Here is a 26185-nt window from a genome sequence, read left to right on the forward strand (position 1 = left end):
TTTATCTGCACTTATTACTAATGTTTGGTGCGAAGTTTTAAAGGAGGAGTTGTATTTCTCCTTCACTTTGACCACATGATATTGGATTATATCTTTCCTCTGTCTCTCTTTATATCTCGTCTTCCAGAGACAGAACGTGGAGCCTTATTATTTTTGATATTTTTTTTATACACATCCATACTTTGGCTTCTCGGAGGACTACCTAAAGCTGTGTGATATGATAATATATCACTGAATAGATTCGACTACAACATGATCCAGTGGCAAGTCATTTTACTGTGTGTGACGTGGAGGCTACAAACAGCATCATGCCAAACCCATGAAGGTAGGGGGATTATTAATTACATATCAGAAACTTTGTCGTGCATCTTTTAATTAAAATTGTTAAACCAATTTTTATTTTTATTTATTATTATTATTTTCCTGCTTGAATTCACGTGTTGGCACTTACTCTTCAGCATTTGTCTGCCCTTAAAGGTCACAGCTTTTAACATGATATGCAACTATATATTAGAATATGATAGAATAATTAACATTTATGTCATCTAGACTCGTTGGAGGCCAAGATGGCTGCATTTTTTAAAAAAAAACTGTAAACCTTAATTTCTTCCTTTTTCTTTTTCTTTGTCATTATCATTATTATTATTAATTATCTTATCAGTTATTTCCAGCTTGAGTCCACCTGTTGGCACTTAATCCTCAGCATCTGCCTGCCCTGCAAGGTCACAGCTTCTAACATGCATTCCTGGAGTACAATATATAACATGATAAAATGAAACACAATTCAACAGAAGAGATTATAGTAATTAACATGGATGCCATCTGGACTTGTCAGAGGTGAAGAGGGCAGCATTTTAACCCTCATGTCTTCTTTTTCCTTTGTCTCAGCTCACACAGTACTCACTGTACTCTCCTCTCTGAGAGCTTTTTTACTGTTATTACCAGGCTCTAATCAAGGCCTTTAATGCAGCAATATATCAGCACTTTATATACTGTTAGTGACGACTTGCAGCAACATTAATGTCATGCTAGAGACAACATTGCCTGCATGGCAACGATCCCCTAGTTGTTAAAAGCTACTGAGGACAGCTGGTCCTGTTCATGTTGATGTAAATGCAATCTGCAGATGACTGTTTTTATGATAATGACAGTTTTCTTTTTGAAAGGTTACTCAGTTGTTTGGGTGATGCAGGCATTTTTGCATGCATGTGTAGTCAAAGATATGCAACTCTCTCACTTCTATTCTATGTTCACTCAAGAGAACCATGCATAAAAGTAAATGCATGGGGATATGTTATGGTACAGCAACATGCAACAAGCTTCCAAGGTTGTAAGATTCTGGTTTATACCTCTGCATGTTCCTGAAGGAGACAGGAGATGTGACTTGTGTTTATGGCTGCAGGTGCCACATCTTTGCACATAAATGTTCAGCCCCACAGTTTTTGTTGGTCAGTACGAGATGGTGTGCATGTCTCCTTCACGATATTTCCCTTCCCTCTGCCAGAAAGTCCTACTCACACACAGCCCATTGTCTGTTGGTATGATCTCAGCAACGCAGACCCCTCAGAGACACACACACACACACACACACACATACGTACGCACCATGTGCACACACAGAAGCACTGTCTGTCACTGCATCACTCTTCAGTCACTGGGACACACAGTCCACATTTATAGCATTACCACAATGAGGAACTTTGTCTGGGAAGAGCCCCTCTCCCTCGACCCTCAGCCTCCACTCCATCAGCCTCAGGCCTGGACTGCTCTGTGTACCAGGGTTACAGCCTGCCTGTTTTACTCTTCTTCACATCAAACTCTCCAGTCAGCACAGCAGCACACACAGTGACAGGAAGACTCACAAAACCTAAAAATACTTCAGAGACATATATAACCCCCACACTCAGACATTCATCAGTTCTTTCCTTTTAAAGCACCATATTGTGTTTTTGCCTGTCATTTTCAAAGGCATGCTACATTTTGGGTTGTTTTTTTTCTACCAAGCTAAGGTTAGTTTCCATTCATTTCTGGATGGTATTAAATTAAATTAGGAGACAACAACTCTTGAAACCCTTTGTCAAAATCACATTACAGCTGTATTCATAGGTGTAGATTTCAGGTGGGACACAGGCAACATGTCTCCCTTAATAATAATAATAATAATAATAATAATAATAATATATTTTATTTATCAGCGCCTTTCAAGACACTCAAGGTCACTGTACATAGAACATAATATTTAAAACATGTGCATTTCTCCCTCCATTAAAAATGTGAGAGTAACAGGACTTTTATTCAGGCAAAATTAAAGACACATAAATGGACACAGAAGAGGAACACAGCGGTGCATAGAAATTCACCAGAATGGAAATGATGTGTTTGGTGTCAGAATTTTCTTGTGAAGGACCCCCAAACCCCCATTTTTATTTTATATGATTTCTGATTTATATGCAATGATAATGTAACAGACAAAACATAATACAGACTTGATGTTCGTGCTGCGATGTAAAGTATATGGTCTGTAGTACAAGGATTTACATATCTAAGATACAAAATCCTTATCTACTCTGTGAAAGAAATAGCTGTAAAACACAACTCAAAGAGGGGCCTGATTTCACGATTCTCCAAAAAAAAAAAAAATCATGGACGGCTCCCAAAGCTCAAACACAATCCCTTAACACCCATTTTAAAATACTCCAATATAAGTGGGATAATGAGAATATATGTAACTCCAACCATGTTAAATGAATTCAATCCCAATACCCCTGACATATGTAATAAATATGGAATAAAGGGTACGCTATTTCATTGCTTATGGAACTGCCCAAATATCCAGGTATTCTGGATAGTGTTTTTGGATATCTTTTCACATGTCATAGGTGTCAGGTTGTCTGTTCGCCCCAAACTGTGTATCCTTGCAATTTTTCCTGTAAACTGTAAACTAAGCAAGGCAGATAAGAAAATGACACGCTACTGCTTACTACAAGCATGACACACTATAGCCAGACTCTGAAAATCCACTATGAGTTTTACATTGACCCACAGTTCTCTTCACCAGTCTTTAAATAACCCTTTGAGTATCTCTTGTTCTGATATATATCTTTCTTCACTGTGTACGTCAGTGGTGTGTCCTGGTACGCAGAACGGACTGAGCTCCACAGGTTCTCAAGAGACTCAGTACAACCTGATTAAGGACCGCTATGACAGCTGTGAGATCATCATGGGAAACCTGGAGATCACTCAGATTGAGAGTAACTGGGACTTCTCCTTCCTCAAGGTAAAAAAAAGCATCCTCTTCCTCTCTGCCTTGTCTTTTATCTTATTTATATGTGCAAAGCGTAGACCTGTGCTCCTCTTCTTTCCCTCCAGACAATCCGTGAGGTGACTGGCTACGTCCTCATTGCCGTGAACCACTTTCAGGAGATTCCTCTGGGACAACTACGAGTCATCAGAGGAAACAGCCTCTATGAGAGACGCTTTGCTCTCTCTGTCTTCTTCAACTACCCCAAGGACGGCTCCAACGGCCTGCGGCAGCTGGGGCTCGCAAATCTGACAGGTAGAATAACTGATAAAAAAGAAGCATGGACTAAAGCTGTCCTATGTGCAAGATTTGAAAAGCATTTTTTCTGAGATCTAAGGCCTTTAAAACAGTGAGAACAAAGGCATTAAGACTCAATAGCATCAAAAAGAAAAATGCAGGCCGTGCTATCAGTGGTGCCTGGGAAATTTTTCACAGGGGTGGCCAGATGAGACCACTGAAAATATTGAGGTGAAACACCAAAACCAATTTTTATGCAATTCAGCCATTTACATTTTATTAAGGCATATTTAAGGGTATGGCCACTTGACTGACAGGCTGTGTGTGAGGCATTGCTACAGTCTATAGGTGTTTCGCACAGAAATCTTGCACACTGTTTAACTGTTCTATTTGTTGTGAAAATCCGCAATATGTGCCGAAATCAAAGGACACATTTCCTCCTTTGTCTTGCTACACTGGGGTCACCTGTCTGGCTGGCACCACTCCCGCTCTGTCTCCACATTCTGTGTGTGGTCCACATCCTTCTCCTCGTTATCCACCTGAACATTACTATCTGAGTTATGAAATGATTCTGTGCACCCTGTTCCTTGTTGCGGCAGTGTCCCACTGCCACATTTTCTTCACCGATTCTTGGTCAAACGTCTCTAAAGTCTTCTGATGGATGCAGATAAATGCAGAAAATCCAACCTGTTTGGAAACTTTTAATGACGAACGAAAGTTTCGGACTCAGTGTGCAAACATGATTAACACGACATGAAGTTGTATTTATTTTTAGATGTGCAACAATTTCGGGCAAAGTGTGAGTCCTTATGAGTCAGATTCACCCCTTCACCTCCACAGCTCTACCTTCTCATCCAAATGTGGTCACCTGTGGCTCCAAAAAAACAAGATGGCAGCAGCCGAAATGTTGAACTTGAGGCAACAGAACAGGAGTCGAGAAACTACTAGGTGACATCATCGTAGCTGTGTCCATACAGTCAAGTTTAAAAACATCCCATAGAGGCGTCTAATTATTTTTTGATTACTTTGGTGGGGGAGGTCAGTGGGAGGCCAGCATTTGTATCAGGGTTGCCTTGCCCCCCTTGGCCACCCCTTGAGGGCACCACTGCAGGCTGCTCCTCTAAGTAAACTTCTTTTAGTTTTGTTGATGTGCCATTTCATTGGCAGAGAAATACAGATGTTGACAGATGTTATAGTGTAGCAGGACAAAATGTTGTTCCTAAGTGGTATAAAAACCAGAGGTGGTGATTTATGGCAAGGCATGCAAGGACTCGGTTTTAGTCTCCTCTCCCTGATTCCCCAAATCTCTGACATCTAAGAGGCCTTTTTCACGGCACGTATTTTGACTAGTTGTAGCAGGAAAAGCACAGGTGTTACTAATAACATTAACGTTGGCTGTGTTCTGATCAAGTGTCCCTGTAAACCCTGACAGTGTGACTGTGAGCCAGTGTGCACAACACCAGGACTAGGGGTCTCATTTATATACATTGCGTATGCACAAAATGAGTCCTGAAAAAGGTGTACGCCATTTCCCATGCAAAAGACCTAGTGGAAGAAACTCTGACCCATGCTTACGAACTGTTGAATATTCTGCATGCAATTTTTGGCTTTTGTCTGTACGTATGTATTAAGTATGGATCCTACAGCTTGCTTTATAAATGAGACCCCAGGACATTGTTGCTGTAGCTATAGACATATTTATGTTTTCAACATGATGATAAAATACTGAGGAGTGGGACAATTTCGGCTCCAAGAATCCATTTAAGGATCTAAACAGATATTAGAAAGAACCTATGGGGCCTCGCAAATATTTCATATGTATCCTAATTAAAAAACAAGATTATTAAGGTTGTTTATTGCCTGTACTTCCACCCTTGCACACACTGGTATACACACAGGAAGCATTTTATATTTTACCCAGTGACTCTGATTCGTGGGCTGCAGTCTGAGCATCTGCTGAGGGATATCCTGTCTACTCTCTCTTTATATAAATGTAATTTTTCACACATTTCTTCACAGAGATTCTGGCAGGAGGAGTGCAGATTATCAACAACAAGTACCTGAGTTATGGCCCTTGGATCTTCTGGCAAGACATCATCAGAGACAACAGTGCTCCTATTGACATCCACTACAATGGAGAGAGAGGTTGGTGCTGGTCCTATTTCACATATCCCCAAATTATCTTTCGATTGTCTCTTTCTTATAAGTGCTCCCTGTCTTTGTCTCTCTCTCAGGCCCATGCCACAAATCGTGTGGAGATTACTGCTGGGGGCCAAATGAGGACCAGTGTCAGATCTGTGAGTGCCCAATTGTTCAGATTTTCTCTCTCTCCTCCTTCGCTGTCCTCACTGTGTCTCTTTTCATAGACAGAAAAACACACACACAAAGACACAACACTCACACATGCACAGTGGTGACCTCTGTTCAACCCCGTCTCTCCTGTGTGTCTCAGTGACTAAGACGGTGTGCGCTCCGCAGTGTAATGGCCGCTGTTTTGGGACGAGCCCCAGGGACTGCTGTCACATAGAGTGTGCAGCGGGATGTAAAGGCCCTCTGGACGTGGACTGTTTCGTAAGTACTTCATCTTTGATGAAATGAAGAGAAAGGCAGTCTTTGCAGACACACTGTGGGTTTTTCATTCTTCAGTAACAAAGGAAGCTAAAAAGAAGCTTTGGAAACAATGATTTCACTCCTAATTTCAATTATATGCCTCCAATCCCATTTGATTCTATCGTAACATATACGATTTTAAGGACCTTAGAGGTGGATTTTATCCCGTGAGAAACTATGCACGCACTTTTGATTAAACTCGCATCTTCCAGGCAGCTAATGGTTTTTGTTACAGTAACACTGTACAGCAGTGTGGTATGGAAATCCCCGTTTGGTAACACACTTCAGCATACAGACTGTTTTTAGATCTTTTTGTTTTTCATTGGTAAATCTGGCATTTAAGGCAGCTGCCGAACACAAACAAATGGATTATTCTCTCTGAGACATCAGCTTATGTTTTGAATTCTGGGTTTGATTTTCAAACAGCATGTGAAAACAACAGTTCATGGCAGCTGACTTTACAGTACTGAATGCCTGGAGGATAAACAAGACTAAGAGACTGAGTTCACAGCCCAGCTAGCAGCAGTATAGGCTCTACCATGGATGTATAGGCTGAAGAGAAAACAGCATTGGAGGCGTGGCTCTGTTCATTCCTATGATAGTTGCTCACTGGCGCATTAAGCCAAAAAAAAGTTCGACTACCTGCGTGTAAAATAACCTGGATCTTTCTTTCTCTCTTGAGCCAACTGGCTTTATTCACATTTACAGCCTTCTGCTAACTTGAATGGGGATAAAATGATTTATCCGTGCAGCTCTTGTAGATTTTCAAAATATGTTATTAGGCCGAATTGGAATTTGGGATCAAACCCCAGTAGTAAAAGAGGTCGGGGAGGGACTGATTTATAGAGGACAGTTGTTGAGAATTTTTCTATTGAACCCTATTAAACAAAGTTTTAATGCCTCCGTTAATGCACAATGATATCACCAATATGCAAATGACCATATGAAATCAATCAGCAGTTTTTAGTGACTATTGCTAGTCCTGTCTACTTTTATTGGAAAACAGTTGGCAACACTGTTGGCCATTTATAATATTGGCTTTAAAGTCAGACTCACTTCCTGGGGACCTGGGCTCCACTACCAGAGGTACTTCAAACTAAATGCTAACTTTTAGCATGCTATCACGCTCACAATTATGACGCCACAGTGCTGACAGTGGATATAATATCAACCATGTTCACCATCTTAGTTTAGCATAATAGCATTCTTTAATTTGCTAACTGGAATATCATAAAGATAAAATAGAGTTTGACCTGATTGTGCTTGATGAAATGTCAAAGGTCATCATGAAGAGAGTATGAATCTGCAAAATTTCACAGCAGTCCATCCAAAGTTGTTGAGATTTCATGAAAAGCAAAAATGTCTCTTGGTGGTGCCAGAAAAAAAAAGTCAGAGGATCACCAAAATCTGCAAAATAATCTACTGAGTGTCATAAATTTCTGTACAAGATTTGTTCTGTAGATATCTGAGTCAAATATGACCAAAGTCAGACATTTTACATCCCCATAGAGCCATGCTGCTACCACGGCTAAATATCAGCCTAAAAGCTTATACAGTGTTATTTTGGAATGCAGTTAGAGGTCATATTAAACAGAGGTGATTTGTATGATTTTAGCAAAAACCTGAAAAACATGGTAATAGGTTCCTGTGAGATGATTTCTTTACTGTGTGAACCATAATGGATGATGACAGTAACCATAAGTTTGACTCATGTGATGTCATTGTTTTTAAACAGATATTTCATTTTGTCTGTTCGTCATGTCTGTTTGTGTCTGTGTGTACTTGTATAGGCATGTCGTCATTTCAACGAGTCTGGAGCCTGTGTGCCTCAGTGTCCCCAGACTTTGATCTATAACAAGCAGACGTTTCAAATGGAGACCAACCCTAATGCCAAATATCAGTATGGATCCATCTGTGTCTCCCAGTGTCCCAGTGAGTCGCCTGTGCTTGTTTGTGTGTCTGCATCCTCAGCATGTTGTCTTATGACTTTTGGTGCAACATAAAACGTAGCCTGCTTCAAACAGATTCTTATGTGGATGTCTAATCAGTGTTGATGGTAAATGTAGTCAGCTGAAGCGATCAGTTCCTCAGTGTGTGCTATGCTGACAAATGAAGCAGAGTACTCCTGCTCACCAAGCATTTCCAGCAGCACCTACATGTACCACGATGCACTGTGTGCAGTGTATCACCACCAGATGCTATTACCTGGTTGGCACAGACATAATATCTGTCCTCTCTTCCCTGCTGGTCTTGGCTGTCTTTTCCAGTTTATCTTTTGGATCCGGAAAAAGGTCTCTCGCACAACTCTGTCCAAGCTAGGAGTAAAACTTTAGTGCATAGTTACACATCGGCTCTCTCTGGGATGGTGTCAGCACCTGCATCCAACAAACACTGCACACAGTGAAAGGGAAATTCGCTGCAGCAGAGTGATTCAGCTTCTGCTGGCATTGGAGGGCAATGTGAACAAAGGCACCATCAGCCGGTGTTGGCTCTCGGCAGCTCAGGTTCTTTAGGGTCCCTAGTGGCCATATCTCTCTGCTGCATTACTTTGGCTGCTACATTAAACTATGACTCGACTAAATATGGCTGAATACCTGAGTCAGCCAAAACACTGTAAAATGTATCCTCTTCTGTAACATCCTCTGCACTTTTGGCTGCCATTTTTGCTCTTGGAAATGTAGCTGGTTTAGAAATTGAAAGCCTTTATTGTCATTGTAATGCATACAATGACAATAGAAGTGCTGCTTCACTTGGTGCAAGGCAATCAAAACACGCACACACACACACACACACAGAATAAGAAGATAATACAATGCAATACAAGCAAAGAGAAAAAGAATATTCTGTTTTTGAGCACACAAAATGATGGCAAAAGATGCAAGCAGCACAGATTTTTCAGCAACCGTTATGACACGGTCTGAGGAATTCATTGATCCAATCGACTACATTTACCATCTACACTGATTGGACATCAACATAAAAGGTGGTGAATTTGCCCTTTAACCGACTTCCCCGATATTGCAAACCTGTTTCATCATGGGTTATCTCTTTCTTTCCCCTTGCAGCCCATTTTGTGGTGGACGGCAGCTCCTGTGTGAGCGCTTGTCCTCCAGACAAGATGGAGGTGGAGCGAGAGGGCCAGAGGCAGTGTGAGCTCTGCAGTGGACTCTGCCCAAAAGGTTAGCATTAAAAAATACTGTTTGGTTGTTACACTGAGATTATTTGTCAGTCATCGAAGCTAATGATGGTCGTCCCTGTAGTGTGTGAAGGCACCGGCGCTGAACACAGGCAGACGGTGGACTCCAGCAACATCGACAGCTTTATCAACTGCACCAAGATCCAGGGCAGCCTTCACTTCCTGGTCACAGGGATTCTTGGGTAATTGTGTGCCCTGCATGATGGAACTCAGAGTGTGGCGATGTACGGTCAGCTTGTTAATATGATTTGTTTTTATTCTTCATAGAGATGACTTTAAAAACATCCCGCCCCTGGATGCCAAAAAGCTGGAGGTGTTTCGCACTGTCAGAGAAATAACAGGTGTGTGTATATACAGTTAAGTTTACTGTACAGACTCAACGATTTTCAAAGTGTACCAGTATGTTTTAAATTGATTTCCTTCCTGGTTCAATTCATTTCAGTGTAATGTAATTTTTTTAGACTGCTCCATAGTCTTGTCAGAGTTACATTCAGTCATATGGTAATAGAGCTGTTTATAAATATAGTAAATACCATAAATACGTGGGGATAGGTGAGAATACAAAATTGGGTTTTCATCTGATATCATGTAGGGCCTGAATCACTAATATTGATACCGATCCTTAAAAAAAGCTACTTATGTACTGTCATGTAGGAGAGAGCTGTCTGCTTATGTGACAGCTAATGATGACCAATTACAGTTTAAAAATGTAACATTAACCAATACTAAAAGATCTGATTTCACTAAAATGGTACTTTCACTACCATATACCTGGATATTTATTGTGTGAGCCTCTCTGAAAAGACTCAGAGGATGCTGAGGAATCTTCCTCCTCTTTCCTTCTTTTCCGTTTTTCTCCACTTTCGTTCAGACATTGCTGCAATTATGTGTCAGATTAGACTTGTCAGGGTGCACACTGCAGTGTATGTTGTTTGAGTGCACACAACATGACAACAGCAGTGAATAAGCAAAGAGTACACGCACTAGATGTGCTCAGTGGAGTGTTGTTGGCATAGACACTTTTACTCTTTAAATACAAATGGGTACATTGTTGAATAGAGAAACTGATCCCTTTTTTGGTATTGATCCTATTAACACTAAAATTGATCTTCAAAATGAAAATGTACTATCTATATTTTGTTATCAATCCGTCCACCCTTGGAAATAAGTCTTGGATACAAGACAGTAGAATGTGTGTTGTTGTTTTCTTCACCCAAGATACCTATTGCACAGCCAGACAGCTAACAGAACAATGTCCCAGTATCAGAGAACAAAAAACTGAATATGTTTAAAAAGTGGCCTATTAAAAAATACGTAATACGGAGAATCATATAAAAGGTCTCAAAAATACCAGGAAAACTCATCACTATTGCAATATGTGTTCAGAATGTATCCAAGTCCCTTATTTCAAACAAACTACCTGCAGTTATTGTGTTCACTATCAGTTCTTCTGTACTGTTATTTTTATGCACTGAATATATTAGATAGCCATAAAATATGTCACTTATCCAAGAATCGTCAGTTTACTCACTGATAGATAAAGGTTGGTAATAGCTGGTATTTGCAATATGCTATAAATGGTCTATAACAGCTGACACTACTTTTTAAATTCTGATGTTTTAGTGTTATCACTGTGTTTGATTGTCAGATATCCTAAACATCCAGTCGTGGCCCAAAGAGCTGAATGATCTGTCTGTTTTCTCGAGTCTCACCACCATTCAAGGGAGGTCGCTCTACAAGTAAGGCTTGTTTACACACACTGATGTGCACGTTTAGTAAAGCGTCAGTCAGAAAATTAATTCAGTAAAAGACAATAAATTAACCAGATAGAATGAATAATCTGTCAACACCGATCTCTTGTTTAAATATATCTTCATTTTTGTCTGGCCTTAGTTTGGCATCATAGTTTGTCTTCTGTCTTCATAGTTTTGTCTATTGTGATATCGCCTCTGAGTTTTTTTTTGCTTTTGTTTTGCTTTGCTTGTCAAAGCACTTTGTAAACTTTGTTTTTTAGGGGGTTATAATTAGTATTATCATAACATCTTCTAAAGAGTAGATATTTAAAGCCATCGAAGCCTTTAAGATGTAATTACACCTGCTTTTGGCTTCAGGCTGGTTCTGGTTCTTGTGTTTTAATCTCATGTCGGTCTGTATTACATGTGAAGTGTGTTGCATAAGCGTGTGTCATTGCTGCTCTCTCACACACTCCACACCCTCCTATCTACTATAAGCTGCTCTCTGTGTTAACACCTCATGACAAGCCCCCGTATATTGTGCTGACACTTTCTAACCTCTCTCCTCTCTCTGTGCTGCACAGCTGTGAACAGGTATGGACTTCATGTGTGTGTATGATCCCTATAATGTAGATCCCCTAGCTGCAATATGCCACTCGGTTTAGATCTAAAACAACATGTTATCCTTTGCTATATGCTCATTTTCAAATATTTCTCTGACTGATCTGAATGTATTTTTCTTTGTTTTCTTTTTGTCTGTGTCCTCCTCCGTCCTCCAACCCTCCAACCAAAGGCGTTTTTCTCTGATGGTGATGCGCATCCACACTCTTACCTCACTGGGTCTGCGCTCTCTCCGGGAGATCAGTGACGGCAGTGTGTACATCAGTCAGAATGCCAACCTCTGTTACCACCACACCATAAACTGGGCGCAGCTGTTCAGAGGCCGCAGAGTTCGAGTCAACAACTTCAACAACAACAGGCCGCTGGCTGAGTGCGGTGAGGACAGACTGAACAAAAACTGCCCATAATCCAAATAAAACATTGATTTATTTTGTTATTCTTTGAGCTGCTTTCTCTGGGACTACAAATACTGATTATTTTTTTCTTAAAGACAAACCCAAATATATTCAGTTTACTGTCATAGAGGAGTAACGAGAACCAGAAAATATTAACATTTAAGAAGCTTGAATCAGAGGATTTGACTTTTTATTTCTTGAAAAATTACTTAGGCAGGTTAATCAATTATCAAATTAGTTGATGATTAATGTAGTTGAATTTAGTCTCTATATTGATATATTACATATATTTTGGTCTGTAAAATTAATTCCACACGTCATCTTCTCCTTCAGTTAACTGATGCTCTTCTCATGTTGTTGTGTGTGTAGTTGCAGAGGGCCATGTGTGCGACCCGCTGTGTTCAGACTCAGGTTGCTGGGGCCCGGGACCCGACCAGTGTCTCTCATGTAGGAACTACAGTCGAGACGGCACATGTGTGGGCAGCTGTAATTTTCACTCTGGGTCAGTAAATCCATGCATTTGTTCATATTCTTGCTGATATGTGTTGAATTTATTCATCTTATCTGACTCTATATTTTGAACATCGTGTCCCCAGAGCTCCGAGGGAATTTGCAGGACCTGATGGCGAATGTGCCGCCTGTCATCCAGAGTGTAAGCCTCAGAGTGGGAGAGCCAGCTGTACTGGACAGGTAATCACTTTCAGTCAGTGCCTTTGTATGGATTCTGACTTGCATTTGTCTGTTTACCTGATCTTAATATTGTGGGGGGCCTGGCTCTACAAATGTACATAAAACGTGTCCTGCCACAGTGGTATATATATATAATCCTTTTTTTGTCCCACTTCTTAACAGTTTCACTTTGTTTCACTGAGTCTCCCCTCTTCTAAACTCAAATCTACAACCCTGATACAGTTATAAACCATTTTCCAGCAGAATTAGGGTGAATATGGGGGTTATTCAAATGCGTGAAAACCCACTTAAAATAAGCAATAGACTCATTTCCTATAGCCAGTAGACCAGAGCAGTGTACACGACCCTGCAGCAGACCAGTATGCCTTTCTGGGTTTTTTTAGTGGTGTATCTCATTTGACGTCACAGATATAAATATATAGAGCCAATGAAAATGTATGGGGAAAACTTCTTAGTCAGTCTCTTCTTTCAAATTCTGTACCGACTAATTTGGAATGATGTTCGAGTGCTGCCTGAAAGGAGATGGTCAGAATTTGCGGTGGCAAATAATTGCACTGTTCAGCGAAATGGGCGAAACTAGCATGTCCAACTGGGTGTCATGTTTCCATCACTGCTGATCAGTGGCGTAAGGTAGTTACAGTGGGCCCCAGTGCACGTTATTATGATGGGCCCTCGTGCACACTGATCTTTTCATAGATTATATATAGCTTATGTTGAATAAGCATATGATTTTGTTTCAGATGCTACTGACTATTTCACAAAAAATGATTGTATTGCCTTTTTCAAGGGTATATATATATATATATATATATATATATATAGCAAAAGGCACCTTTTTGAATTTAAGGAGAGTTCAGTCAGACAGCTCATGTTTTAAATGTTTGTTTCAACAGCAGAACATAGTTAGAGTTTGGCGTCTAGAATATTCCCCCCCTTGGTCGAAGCCTGCAGGTGGATGATGGGGCTGAAAGACCAAGCAGCAGTACTGATGCAGGGCAGCAGCAGCAGCACAGACAATGCAAAGGGAAAGCTAGGAAGATTTTGCAGCTTAAATAGACCGCCATATTAGGAGGGCATGTTTTGTGGATGACATATGTAGAGTGACATATGACAAGTGTGTATGAATCAGTGCAGCTTGAGCTGACTTCTGAAATAGCTTGCAGGTGTTGCTCCATTTCTTGTTTGAATATAGGCATATTTCTAAGGTGACAGTCACTCATAAGGGCCTAGAGAATGGGCCATTTATATTTACGCCCTGCTGACGATCACAGGCAATCAGAGCCGGGGCTGATAAATACACGTGACTACTGCAGAGTCAGACAAAAGCCAGATATTAATGGGTGTCAGTGTTTTTTTAATCCAGTGGGAAAGGGGCTATATAAATACTGTCTAGACATGAGTTACTGTTTGCCCTGCATTAGAATAAAATTGTTCTGCTGACTATCTAATCATCTTTAAACCTCTGACGTCCTTGAGACACCGTCTGTCCAAAGTAAAAACTACAACTAATCTATACAAAATGCTGACGAAGTCGCTGCCTGCTTCCATTAAGACATTTTGTATCAACTCTCTGCCACTCCTCGTCCATCATATATAAAATCATATGCAGCAGCTAATGGTCTTAATTATTTACTCTGTGTTGGAATCAGTCTGTAGGTAGAACACAAACGCAGTTTCTTGCACCGTTGCCCAGTTCATTGCAGGTTACAATGCCTCCCCATGGAGTTATAAATAACCTCCCTCATCATATTTTCTGCCTTCCTCTAATTCTACGACAGGGTGCAGATGAGTGTGTGGAGTGCGCCAACCTGCGAGATGGTCCTTACTGCATGTCGTCATGTCCCACTGGTGTGAATGACGGACAGAGGGGACTGATCTTCAAATACCCCAACAGGGAGGGTCACTGTGAACCATGTCACCACAACTGCACACAAGGGTGAGACTGGACTCAAAGTATATCTTTGTATTTTCATGAGTTTATCCACAGATGTGTCACAGTAATTAAATAATGATGTGTTTATCTGTTACAGGTGCTCAGGCCCAGGGTTAAATGATTGTTTAGAGGCAGTCAGGCTGGCAGTTAGTAGGTGAGTGTTTCCCCCTGCTGGTGAATATAAAACACTACACTGTTGCCGTTTCTTTAATATTTTCCTTAGTCCTGTTTTGGTCTCAGTTTAGGTGGGATTGACTATAACACTACCCATATGTGCCCAAAACTATATGTGGTATGATAAAGAAAAATGCCACAACAATTATTTAATTATTCATTAGTCCTGAAATCTGGTACCGACATACTTTGGGCAGTATCTAACAGTACAACTTGAATTTTTTTAAATTACATTTTGTTTATCAAATGATTTTGATTTTATTTTTGTATTCCATATTTGTGCATATCTTTAATATTCAACTTGATATGAGTGCATAGATACCAAAAACTTGACTGTGCTCCCTGTAGTTTCTGAGATGCAACCATGTTCTTAACATATCTTATTTGGTCTTTGGGCACATGGGATTGCTGCTTTCACTAAGATATAATGGAATATTAGAAAAACTGTGGTCCCATGTGCCTAAACACTTGATATAGTATTATAAGAAAAATGAACCTTTCAGCTAAAAGGTTTGATTATTAAAATTAAAAAACAATAAGAATTTGATTTGCAGGCACAAATAGGTAACGGAAATGACCCCCTGTCTTCTGTCTCTTCCGTCTTCTCTGCCCAACAGAGCAGAGTGATAAACTCAGTCTCTGCAGTCCTGTGCTTCTTTCTATTTTTCACTTATAGATCTTTATACAGTAATGTAAACTTATTTAAAACCCCTTTAACATATTGATCCTTTGCGTAAGTTTCAATTCACATATCTCATGTGAGCACACTATCTGGCAGCACTCAGTGCCCATGACCTGTGACATATTATTGAGAAGCTGTTTCATCCCATAGAAATCATGCACATAACTAATGAACTAATGGAAACTGTAATGCCAGTCTATTATATATATGTTTTGTTTAATATTCCTTACTGACCACCTCTTGCAGTGTGAGTATTTATGGACATCAGTAACTTTGCCCTTCTTTTGGCTTAATGTAATTGGTCTGCTTCTGTTTGTGCACGACATGCATAAGAATTCATTCCCTGTTTGTTTACTGATCAGTGTCTCAGCTGCTGGAGCAACCAGCTGACCTCACATCGACCTTGAAGAAACCCAGTTTTTGATGAATTAGATCTGCTTGCTGCCTTTGCCACAGGACATCAGTTTCTGACAAAGCAAAGCCTTTTTTTTTTTTTTTTACCTCTTATCAGCATCTCTTTCTGCTTCACTCTGCAGTGGTCAGATCACAGGCATCGCTTTAGGTGTCCCGGCTGGCTTGATTTTCTGCCTGGTGTTGTTTTTCCTGGGTGTGCTGTACCACCGAGGCCTGGCTATCCGCCGCAAGAGAGCCATGAGGAGGTACCTGGAGAGTGGAGAGGTAAGACTTCAGAGACCATCCAGCCTCATAAGCTACTTCTGCTTTGGCTGCTGTGTGCATTTGTATTCAGAGAGGGAAAAATCATCTGGGGATTAATCTTGTGTTTTTGGCAGAGCTTTGAGCCACTGGGTCCCGGAGAGAAAGGTACCAAGGTACACGCCCGCATCCTGAGACCCTCAGAGCTGAAAAAAATTAAAGCCCTTGGCTCGGGGGTTTTTGGCTCAGTGCACAAGGTATTTATTAACCTCTTAACTATATATGTGCAGATGTAGTTTTAGTCTGAGGCCTACCCAAGTTTCACAGACTCCTGCTGTACATCTAATTGTGTTTAAGGGTTTTTGGACTCCGGAGGGAGAGACAGTGAAGATCCCCGTGGCCATTAAGACCATCCAGGATAGCTCAGGCCGACAGACCTTCACTGAGATCACTGATGTGAGAATCAGAGCTTCCCAAAAGTTATGACATCACACAAATAGCAATTAATGTGACATATAAATATGACATTTCAGAAGTATAAAAACTATTGCTCTCTGTGTAGCATATGCTTTCCATGGGCAGCCTGGACCATCCCTACATCGTTAGGCTGCTTGGCATCTGTCCAGGTCCCACTCTGCAACTGGTGACCCAGCTCAGCTCACAGGGCTCCTTACTGGAGCACATCAGGCACCACAAGAACAGCCTGGACCCCCAGCGCCTGCTCAACTGGTGTGTGCAGATTGCTAAAGTGAGTGCATCTGGACTTTATGAGCGACCAAATGTTGTGAATACCAGATTATAGAGAGCATATACTGAACGTATGTTTGTGTCTCAGGGTATGTACTACCTGGAGGAGCACTGCATGGTCCACAGGAACCTGGCTGCCCGCAACATCCTGCTGAAGAATGACTATCAGGTCCAGATCTCTGACTACGGTGTGGCAGACCTCCTTTATCCCGACGACAAGAAATATGTCTACACCGACACCAAGGTTGTTATGACTCACTCAGTTTGAGATACACTCTGAATTGTTGAGTCAGAGCTAAGTGTTTCTCACTGTCTCTTCCAGTAATGTAAACAAAGCGATCTGAATGACTTGTCTGCTATTTGTCTCTTAATCCAGACACCCATAAAATGGATGGCTCTTGAGAGCATCTTGTTTCGGAGATACACCCATCAAAGTGACGTTTGGAGTTATGGTAAGAGGCTGTGTGTTTGTGTGAGTGTGTGTAGTGTTACACACTATGTACCAATCAAATAAACTTTTGGCAGGCAGTGTTTAAATGTGGCGTCTCTCCTCCCGAACAGGGGTGACAGTGTGGGAAATGATGTCATTTGGGGCGGAGCCTTATGCATCCGTGCAGCCTCAGGAGGTGCCGAGTCTGCTAGAGAAGGGCGAGCGACTGTCACAGCCCCACATCTGCACCATAGATGTCTACATGGTCATGGTTAAATGTGAGTGTGTTAAAACATTGCAGCCAGTATGCACATACACACAAAGACTGGATCTAAATTGTTTTGCTTCTTCTCTTTAGGCTGGATGATTGATGAAAATATAAGGCCGACCTTCAAAGAGCTGGCCAGTGACTTTACCCGCATGGCAAGAGACCCACCCAGATACCTTGTCATCAAGGTGAGGCGATCATGGTCATTTATCTTATAGCCAGGTGTGGAGTGGGGGGTCAGGGGGTTGGCTTTTGGGGCTCCAGCCTTGAGTGTTTACTCAAAGGAAATCTGTGTAAATGTTCTAATGTTTGATTTATGGGGCATCCGGTGGCTTAGTGGGTAGATAAAGCATCCCATATAGAAAGGCAATGTCCTTGCCGCAGCAGCAGCAGGTTTGATACCAGCCTGCAGCCCTTCGCTGCATGCCATCCCCCCTCTCTCCCTGTCAACACCCAGATCATCCTATCCGAGGAAGAACGAAACCATCCTATCCAGCGAAAAATAATCTCTAATATACGATTCAGCGTGTTGATGACCACATTTACTTGGCATTGTAATTTGCAATTAGGACAGCCCAGATTATTACGGCATACATTTAAATGTGGCATATTTGTCAGATAAACATTCATTCTGTGAACTCCACTCCAACGTAACGTAACAAAAATTGGTTTCAAGATTAGAAATGCTGCTTACGTAAATTCCTACCTTACCTATGTAACTTGAAAATAGTAACATCAGCCAATTTTTTCCTCTTTTTAGGTGGCAGGACTGAAAATTATTCATCTTCAACATTTGTTGTGTGACGGTTTCAGAACAATGACTGTATATAAAGATGGATGATGCATCTCTGCTTCCTTCCACAAAAATGAAGCCAAAATGTCCCGGATATGGCCGCTGCCATGTTGTACTTGTGACATCATTTGGAGTCTTTGCAGAGGCAACATCAAGATGCAGTATCAAGTTTGAGCCATCAGACCTATTTCAAGCAGCACCACTGATTGCTGACACTCAGTTGACGCACAAAGCTGTCATTAAACCCCTTTTACAGCATCAAAAATTAATTAAATCCAGTCAAAGTAAAACATAACCATGCACCAGTGTGATAAGAACTACCTAAAATTGCATAGACTATGACTTTGAAAAAATTTATTTGACATTTATTTTGATCTTTTAGTTTGGCCCATGTCTCATCTGCTAACATGAAGTGTGCAGGCTTTATGAGATGTACTGCAACCAGCCACTGGGGGTGATCGAGATGTTTTGGCTTCACTTTTGAGGAGCAGTCTTGTCGTCCATCTTTATTATATAGTCTATGTTTTAGAATGATGAAGACAGTTGTAGAAAAATTAGATACAAAATAGGGAGTAGGGTCTACAGGATGATATTTTAATTTGGTAAAAAAAAAAAAAAATTTTCAAAGGGCTTGAAAAAAAAAACGTGCATATATTTGCCAAAAATGGGGGAAATATCTCCCCTGGGGAGCCTGGCCGCACTCCAACTTGGGCAGTGACTTGCGGGGTCAGAGACCAATGAAAAAAGGTGTCCTTTTACGTTGGCATGATGCATGGCTGGCGGCCATTATAGTTTAGTGGTGCCCGGTGGTGTCAGGGGAAAACGCGGCAGGACAAAGACTAAAGTTAGGGTGGCAAAAGGCGGGCTGAAGGAGTGGTGGATGGGTTCAAACACCGACTTTCAACTGAGAGAGCGGCATCCGCGTCTCGTAAGATTTTAAAGCCAAACCCTGTTCTTTTTTCCTAAACCTAACCACATGCTTTTGTTGCCTAAACCCAACCATGTGTGTTTGTTGTTGAAGTTAAAAAACGTCAATTTGCGGTGTTGTACCAACGTAGTTTATTTTGAAAGAGACTGTATGTAAACGTTAAATTTCCTGTGAAAACAGAAGTGTATTTTGAAAGAAGACAATGCATGTAACAGGAAGAACTTGACACTGTGTCCCAGAACGTCAACAACCAATGCACCCAGGGTACCTTGCACATCATATGTTGACGTGGAAAGCATGCCTCCAGACCCCCTAGGTTTGGAATTTGCCCCAAATGTTTACAACATCTGGCTTCGCCCCTGCTTACAGCTGATTACTTTGACTTTAAACCCTTTACTTCCGTGTATTTCTGTAGACTGAAGGAGGAGAAGCTGCCTCGGTAGAGATCCATCGAAGAGAATCCGAGCGAGGGCTTCTGGAGGAAGATTTGGAAGCTCAAGACGAGGAGAGACTGGAGGATGGTTTGAATACTCCTCCTCTCCAACACTCTCCATCTTGGAGTTTGTCTCGTTCACGGATTAATTCTTACAGGGTAATGAAACACACCTTAGATTAGATAGTCAGATACTTTTTTTTTATCATATTTGTGACTGGAGCAGAGCCAAGAAAACCAGCACATAACACTTTATCTTCCCTGATTTGTAGAGCGGTACCTCTCAGGCCGGACCTATTGGATACCTGCCAATGACCCCCAGCCCTGTGGACAGTATCCGTCAGGTGATACACACTCACACATTCACACAAACAAACACATTCCCACCCTGTAACTGCACAGGTGATACAGTGGATATATTAAGCTGTAACTCTGAACAGCTTCTCTTTAATCAACATTATTACCACACTTTGCAAATAGCCATAATAAAATCAATCTTACGACCCAGCGCTGCCAGCAGGTCATTACCTCAGGGAGTGAGACACATTCAACGTGTCATTCTGCTCCCATTCGTCTTGTTTAAAAATAAAAGGATCCATTACCTATGAGCTGCTGCATCAGTTTATGTCTTTCTGTCTCAGCTGTGGCTTCAGAGGTCTCGACTGAGCTCGGTGCGGACGCTGCCTGAGAGGTCAGAGTTCAGGGGGAGTGGCAGAGAGGCAGAGCTGCGTGAGGAAGGTTTACGGACTGGGAGTCTTCACAGATCCAGGTTTGGCTCAGAAAGGGGTACGCCTCGTATATCCATCAGCCGGCACAGGAAGCTCTCATCAGCATCAAGTCCATCCTCGTATAAAGTGTGGACGGCAGAGGAAGAGGACGAGGTGGACCACTATGGCTACGTCCTGGCTGGGTCCCCTGTTACTCCAGAGAGAGGTAATGTGTCAGCAATAAGATGGGAGTATGATGAGTCATCATAGTACTTGCTTGACTCAGGGGCTCGCACACATTTTACATTTCAACATTTCATATTTTCCAGACTTCTTGGGAGATTTTTCAGACCATATTTGACATCTGAGTCCAAATCACCAGCCCTCAGAAAACTTGCATTTACTCATTGTGGCTGTTCAGCTCACACTCCTACACAGAAAGTTGGATAACGTTCCGCTGTCGGAAATCTCTGCGGAAAGAGGAAGTAAACTAACCGGTGCTACCTATAAATGTATTATTTTCCTTTAATATATTGAATAAATGATGTTATATCCTGCTGAGACCCTGTGTCCTAATATGAGGCTGTGTCTATTTGCAATTCAGTGATATTGCCACATTTTCTTTCAAACGAATTTGGTTGCAGACATCTGGATTTGGTTTAGTTATAGGATGCTTATTGGGACTTGGAGGATCTGGTGGAATTCTTTTTACACCCTCTTAAGGAGAATTTAATCTTTTCCAAATGCAGGTGGTACATCCCATCCTTCACGAGGGAAGAAAGGCCAGGATCCCGTGTTTGCTTCCAATTTAATAATATCAGTCTGCGTGCGAGTAGGGTTACAAATAACATCATATTATGTAAGATCAGAACCTTTAATACCAAACAGTGTGATCAGTGGATCTTGAGCCACAGGTCTACCCAGTACGTCTGATAGTGACTGAAAAACATTTTGCAAATATGTTGTGACTCTTGTGACTCTTGTGTTGTGACTACATTTTACGGAGCTTATGTTTTGTTATGTGAAGTCTATGCAATATTTTAAATGGCAAAAGTCCACGTCTAGCTCAAACTTAGAAAGAATGTACCAGTAAATGGGCTTTTGTCCATGACTCTTCTGATATAGCAACCCCCAAATCATTTTCCCAGGCTATTTTTGAATAATCTAGGGAGGCGGAACAATCTAAACATGAAATTGCATTATAAATAACAGAGGTGCCTCCTTTGATTGTTGGGTTTGACAGGAATATAGATTCCAATGGGCGGATTGATTGGTAAACTAGGGAAGGGGTTATAAGGGATTATTTGTAGAATACCAGTGTGAAGAAGATTAAGACGAATAGAGTAGGACTGAAAAAGAAGTTGGGGAGCAACTCTTTCTTTCAATATAGAGCCAGGAAGGCCTGTTGACTGCTTTTCAAATAATTGGTATATAATATGATTGATAAACAATACATAATCAAGGCTTCTTCCCTCTGATCTTCTCCCTTCTACACCCTCACAGTTTGCAGAGTCTCTCACTCTGGGCGAAGAAACTCAAGACTCAAGAATAATCTGTCTCTTGTGGTGATAAATCCGTCTCAGGAGTATGAGATCATGAGCAAAGAGTCTGGTGCTCCTTCTTGCTTCACCAGCAGCATCTCATCACAGGCAGACGCCCCATCTGTGGCAGTTTGTCGTAAAATGTCACCTTTACCCTCTCCATCCATCATGGCTCTGTTACCTATAGATGATGCGCCTCATGTGGAAGCTCTGACGCCAGTCTCAGCTGTACGGAGTAAGATAGTAGATGAGGGTTGTGAAGGAGGTGCTGCAGAGCAAAGAGACTCCACAGAGAAATGTGAGCGCACTGAGGACTCTGACAGCGTGATCAGAGGTGTGGATGACCAAGGGGAAGCAGCTCATGGGCTGGGCAGGTATGAATACATGGATATCAGGCGATCCGACTCCACAGAGGGAGAGGATCCAGCATGGGAGAGACGGGGGAGTCAAACATCTGTAAACAGTGCAGGGGAGACAGATGAAACAAACCAAACAGTGGAGGTGTTGAAAAAAGAGCTGGAGGAGGAAGAGGAAGAGGAGAAATACCACAACACAAATAAACAACATGCACTCCAGGGGAGTGTGAGCGGGATGGTCATGCCCAGGCCAGATGTGCTCACAGCTGGGGGGGAAACGGTGGAGGAGTATGAGGAGATGACCAGATTTGGAGTGATGCCAAGCGGATGGGAGCAGGCGGACTACCAGAACCTCCCTGTGAAGGGGAGGGCTGTTCCTGAGGAGATGGGCAGTGGCAGGTGTGCCGGGATCGGGGGATACATCAAGGTGTGTGCTGGCATGGGGGAGCCTGGCAGCAACACATCATTTGATAACCCAGACTACTGGCACAGCAGACTGTTCCTCAAGCCAGATGCTGTACGTACTTAATAATGTGGACTGGGACAGAGACGTAGCAACTTTACTTCCTGTCATAAATGTGGCTGTTTTTTTAAAGTTTCCCAGCTTTTTATATTTGATTACCAGCATTCAATAAACTTCGAAAGATAGAAGTGGTGAAAGAAATACACCCTTGAACCTCATGTCACAATTTTAAACAGCAGAAGTGGGTGTATGTCACACGTCTCATGCAATTCCGAAGTTACTGTAGGGAGAATAAAGCAACACATGTCAGGTCAGACAAGTCACAAGTCAAGTCATATGAAATTCTGATGTTCAGGTCATATGTTTGACCAGCCAATAAAACAGTGAGTTAGCTAAAAAGACACATTTGTGTGCCTTTGTTTTGTGGTTTTGACAGACAAAGTTGGATGTTGTGGTGGTCACATCACTGATTTTTGAGCTGCAGACGTTAGATACTGTTCTCTCCTGGTGCCATTGACAACATAATCCTCGAATCCATATTTAGTATTTTTGGACAGCTGTAGCCCCCACCATGGCAGCTGCTGCATGCCTTGGCCTCCATTGGCCTGCTGCATCTTTGAGGGTTGCCATGTTTGCATGTATTGCACCAAAATCACCCATTTGTGTTTCAAAAACAAAACTTTTCAATATCTAGACCAGGGGTGTCAAACTCATTTTAGTTAATGGGTCACGTGCAGTCTGATTCCATCACAGGTGGGCCAGACCAGTAAAACCATTGCATGATATCCTATAAATAACAAACATCTCCATTTTTTTTGTTTAAAGAAGTACATTTTAAGAATGCTCATCCATTTACAAAACAGATGACAAACAGCCTGCGATGTCTTCAGAAGAATAAATGTCATTTCAATAATGTGTCTCAATTTTTTCCACAATCATTTTGCACATTTTTCATGTCGTGATCCTGATGTCACCACACCAAACTGAAGTGAAAGAAAAGATCTGTACTCTGGTCGGGGTGGAAAAGCCTCTGAAGCAACATTTTACATGACGAAAGCGACTCAGTGTTTAACTTGCGCCTTAAACTTGGCACTTCTAGACCTTCACAAGTGCATCACTATTGTACAAAATCATCCAGTGGGCCGGACTGGACACTTTGGCGGCCGGTTCTGGCCCTGGCGCCGTATGTTTGACACCCCTGATCTAGACAAATGCAAAAATTTAAAGTGTTTCAAGTTTGAGTCAAGTCTAAAGTCATGATAACCAAGTCAAAGCCAAGTCTAGCCTCTTATCAGTGTTGGTCAAGCGAGTGTCAAGTCCTCAGATTTGAGACTTGAGTCTGACTCAAGTGATGTGACCCGAGTCCCCCACCTCTGTGATGTTTGTGAAACCAGCTGTGAGTTGACACAGAAATAAAGAGGTCAACACTTGCTGGAGTTTCGACCTCTTTAGACTTCTTTCTCCGCTCCATGCACCTTGGAAGAAGGTGAAGTTGTGCCAGAAGCCCCCACCCCAGAGTACACCTGTGAACTTGAAGTGTATGATGAGAAGTCCCTGAATTTAACAGGCATGCAAAGTTGACCTTACATCTGTATCTGTATTTTTACTTGATAAATTGGTTTGTTGGATACAGTGTTACATGTCTCAGCTGCCAACTGTAAATCCTTTGTATCTATGATTGCTTTATTGTGACAAGATGTGTGTGTTGTGTTGCAGTATGAGGTCACCATGTCCCATTTATAAGAACCAGTCGTTTTGTACAATTTATGATAGCATGGATTATTATATTAATGAATAAATGCGATTATTTTGCAAATAAAAAATTAGGTGTCACTGATTTATTTGGTACAACAATAAAACACTTGAGCCTTTACATTCAGTTGTTTTTTAAAATCATGTTGCAATATGATACTCCTCATTATATAAAACAAAAAACGAGTTATTTCTGCACATCTCCACCTTGTGTGCGGTCACACTGACACAGGCAGAAAATGAGATGGAGGCATGTGAAGCGCTGACGCACTCGCGCGCGATTTGGTCAGAGGTTGATCAGAGATGATCAGAGAAGTGAGAGAGTGACGCCAACGTTATTCCGGTTTCGTTTAAATCCGGTTTAGGCTGATGGGTTTATAAAAACTCATAGTACAAATGTTGAAATGTTCTTAGATGAGAGAATAACTTTATAATATACAGTAATATGACCTCTGTGAACTTATACAAAGATGAACAGATTATTGGTACAATTAATAGACCTATCTATAACATCAAAATCTCTCTATAACATCAGGGTGAACTTGAGATATCAGGTAATAAAGGACAAATTAGGTTTTACATCTTGAACCCTTTAGTATTAGCAGCCAGTTACCAAACATGTTATTGTATTGTTTCTACAAATGTCCTTCATGTGAAAAATGTGGTCTGAGACTAAAAATATGCACAGAGCAAAGAGTCAAAAAATAAATAAAAATCACTGGTCCAAGAAGTTGCAAGGTCAGCCATGCAGCATGCTGATTTTCTCTTTTGGGTAATATAAGTGCTGCAGCTGAATCAATAACAGTATCAAATGCTTAACTTGTGATAGAAATATTTTCATAATACACTTTATTTTAATAGGAAATGGTTTTGAGTGAGTACTGAATGCATTCAGGTAAAACGGGAAAAAAAAAATTAAGCTCAAATGGGACATTTTTCTGAAGTGAAACCAGCATGTTTTGAGGGTACCAGGTGCCATAAAATCACGAGTTATGCTATTGTGACCCACCCTGCCATGTTACATAGCATTTTGTCACTTAAAAATATCAAACATGATGCAGTGAGTCAATGTCAGCAACAATAGTAAAAGATTAGCCGTAATTGTTGCATGTAAGCACGTCCAAGGAAACAAGAGAGCATGGCAGAAAAGTTGGATAATCTTTTCTAATGAAAAGGTAGGTTACATAAATGATTTAGTGAATCAATAACTGACCTATTAACTAGATTTAACAATTTAAAACACTCAAGCATGACTGTACCATTTTACCTGGACATGCCATTGGAGTGCGGTAGGTGTGCTTGAGGTCAAAAGCTTCTAAATTATTTTACTTGGCAACATATTTTCTTTTTAGAAATATGGCAAAGAACAATAACACATTATAAAAGTAAGTTTTTTTGTAATCTATTAACTATAGAATATCTATCATTTTGTCGTTAATGGTGTGTCTGAAACATAAGACTGAGAATGTATCCATTTAGTGTCCCAGTAGCCTATAATCTACCAGTCATTGTGGTTTCTGTAACTCTTGATTCTGTTTATT

At 41.2% G+C, this 26185-nt stretch overlaps 1 protein-coding gene across 2 annotated transcripts; it reads left to right on the forward strand.

Annotated features, from left to right (window-relative positions):
• erbb3b (erb-b2 receptor tyrosine kinase 3b) lies at window positions 1–24641 on the forward strand. 2 transcript variants are annotated; one of them, XM_049581534.1, is made up of 28 exons: window positions 1–325; window positions 3123–3277; window positions 3370–3556; window positions 5558–5683; window positions 5773–5835; window positions 5991–6109; window positions 7939–8080; window positions 9214–9327; window positions 9409–9526; window positions 9612–9685; window positions 10993–11083; window positions 11871–12073; window positions 12463–12595; window positions 12690–12783; window positions 14562–14719; window positions 14814–14870; window positions 16109–16250; window positions 16364–16483; window positions 16584–16682; window positions 16789–16974; window positions 17062–17217; window positions 17350–17425; window positions 17535–17681; window positions 17762–17859; window positions 19808–19984; window positions 20098–20169; window positions 20467–20758; window positions 22036–24641. In XM_049581534.1, exons 1-28 carry the CDS (start codon window positions 253–255, stop codon window positions 22956–22958), a joined length of 4395 nt encoding a protein of 1464 aa, XP_049437491.1. In that variant the 5' UTR covers window positions 1–252; the 3' UTR covers window positions 22959–24641. The 2 variants fall into 2 exon arrangements, with proteins under 2 accessions (XP_049437491.1, XP_049437492.1); XM_049581535.1 differs by having other exon boundaries at window positions 20862–22156.
• Window positions 24642–26185: the final 1544 nt, after the last annotated feature.

This window comes from Epinephelus fuscoguttatus, linkage group LG7 (genome assembly GCF_011397635.1).
Source record: "Epinephelus fuscoguttatus linkage group LG7, E.fuscoguttatus.final_Chr_v1".
Classification (NCBI taxonomy): domain Eukaryota; kingdom Metazoa; phylum Chordata; class Actinopteri; order Perciformes; family Serranidae; genus Epinephelus; species Epinephelus fuscoguttatus.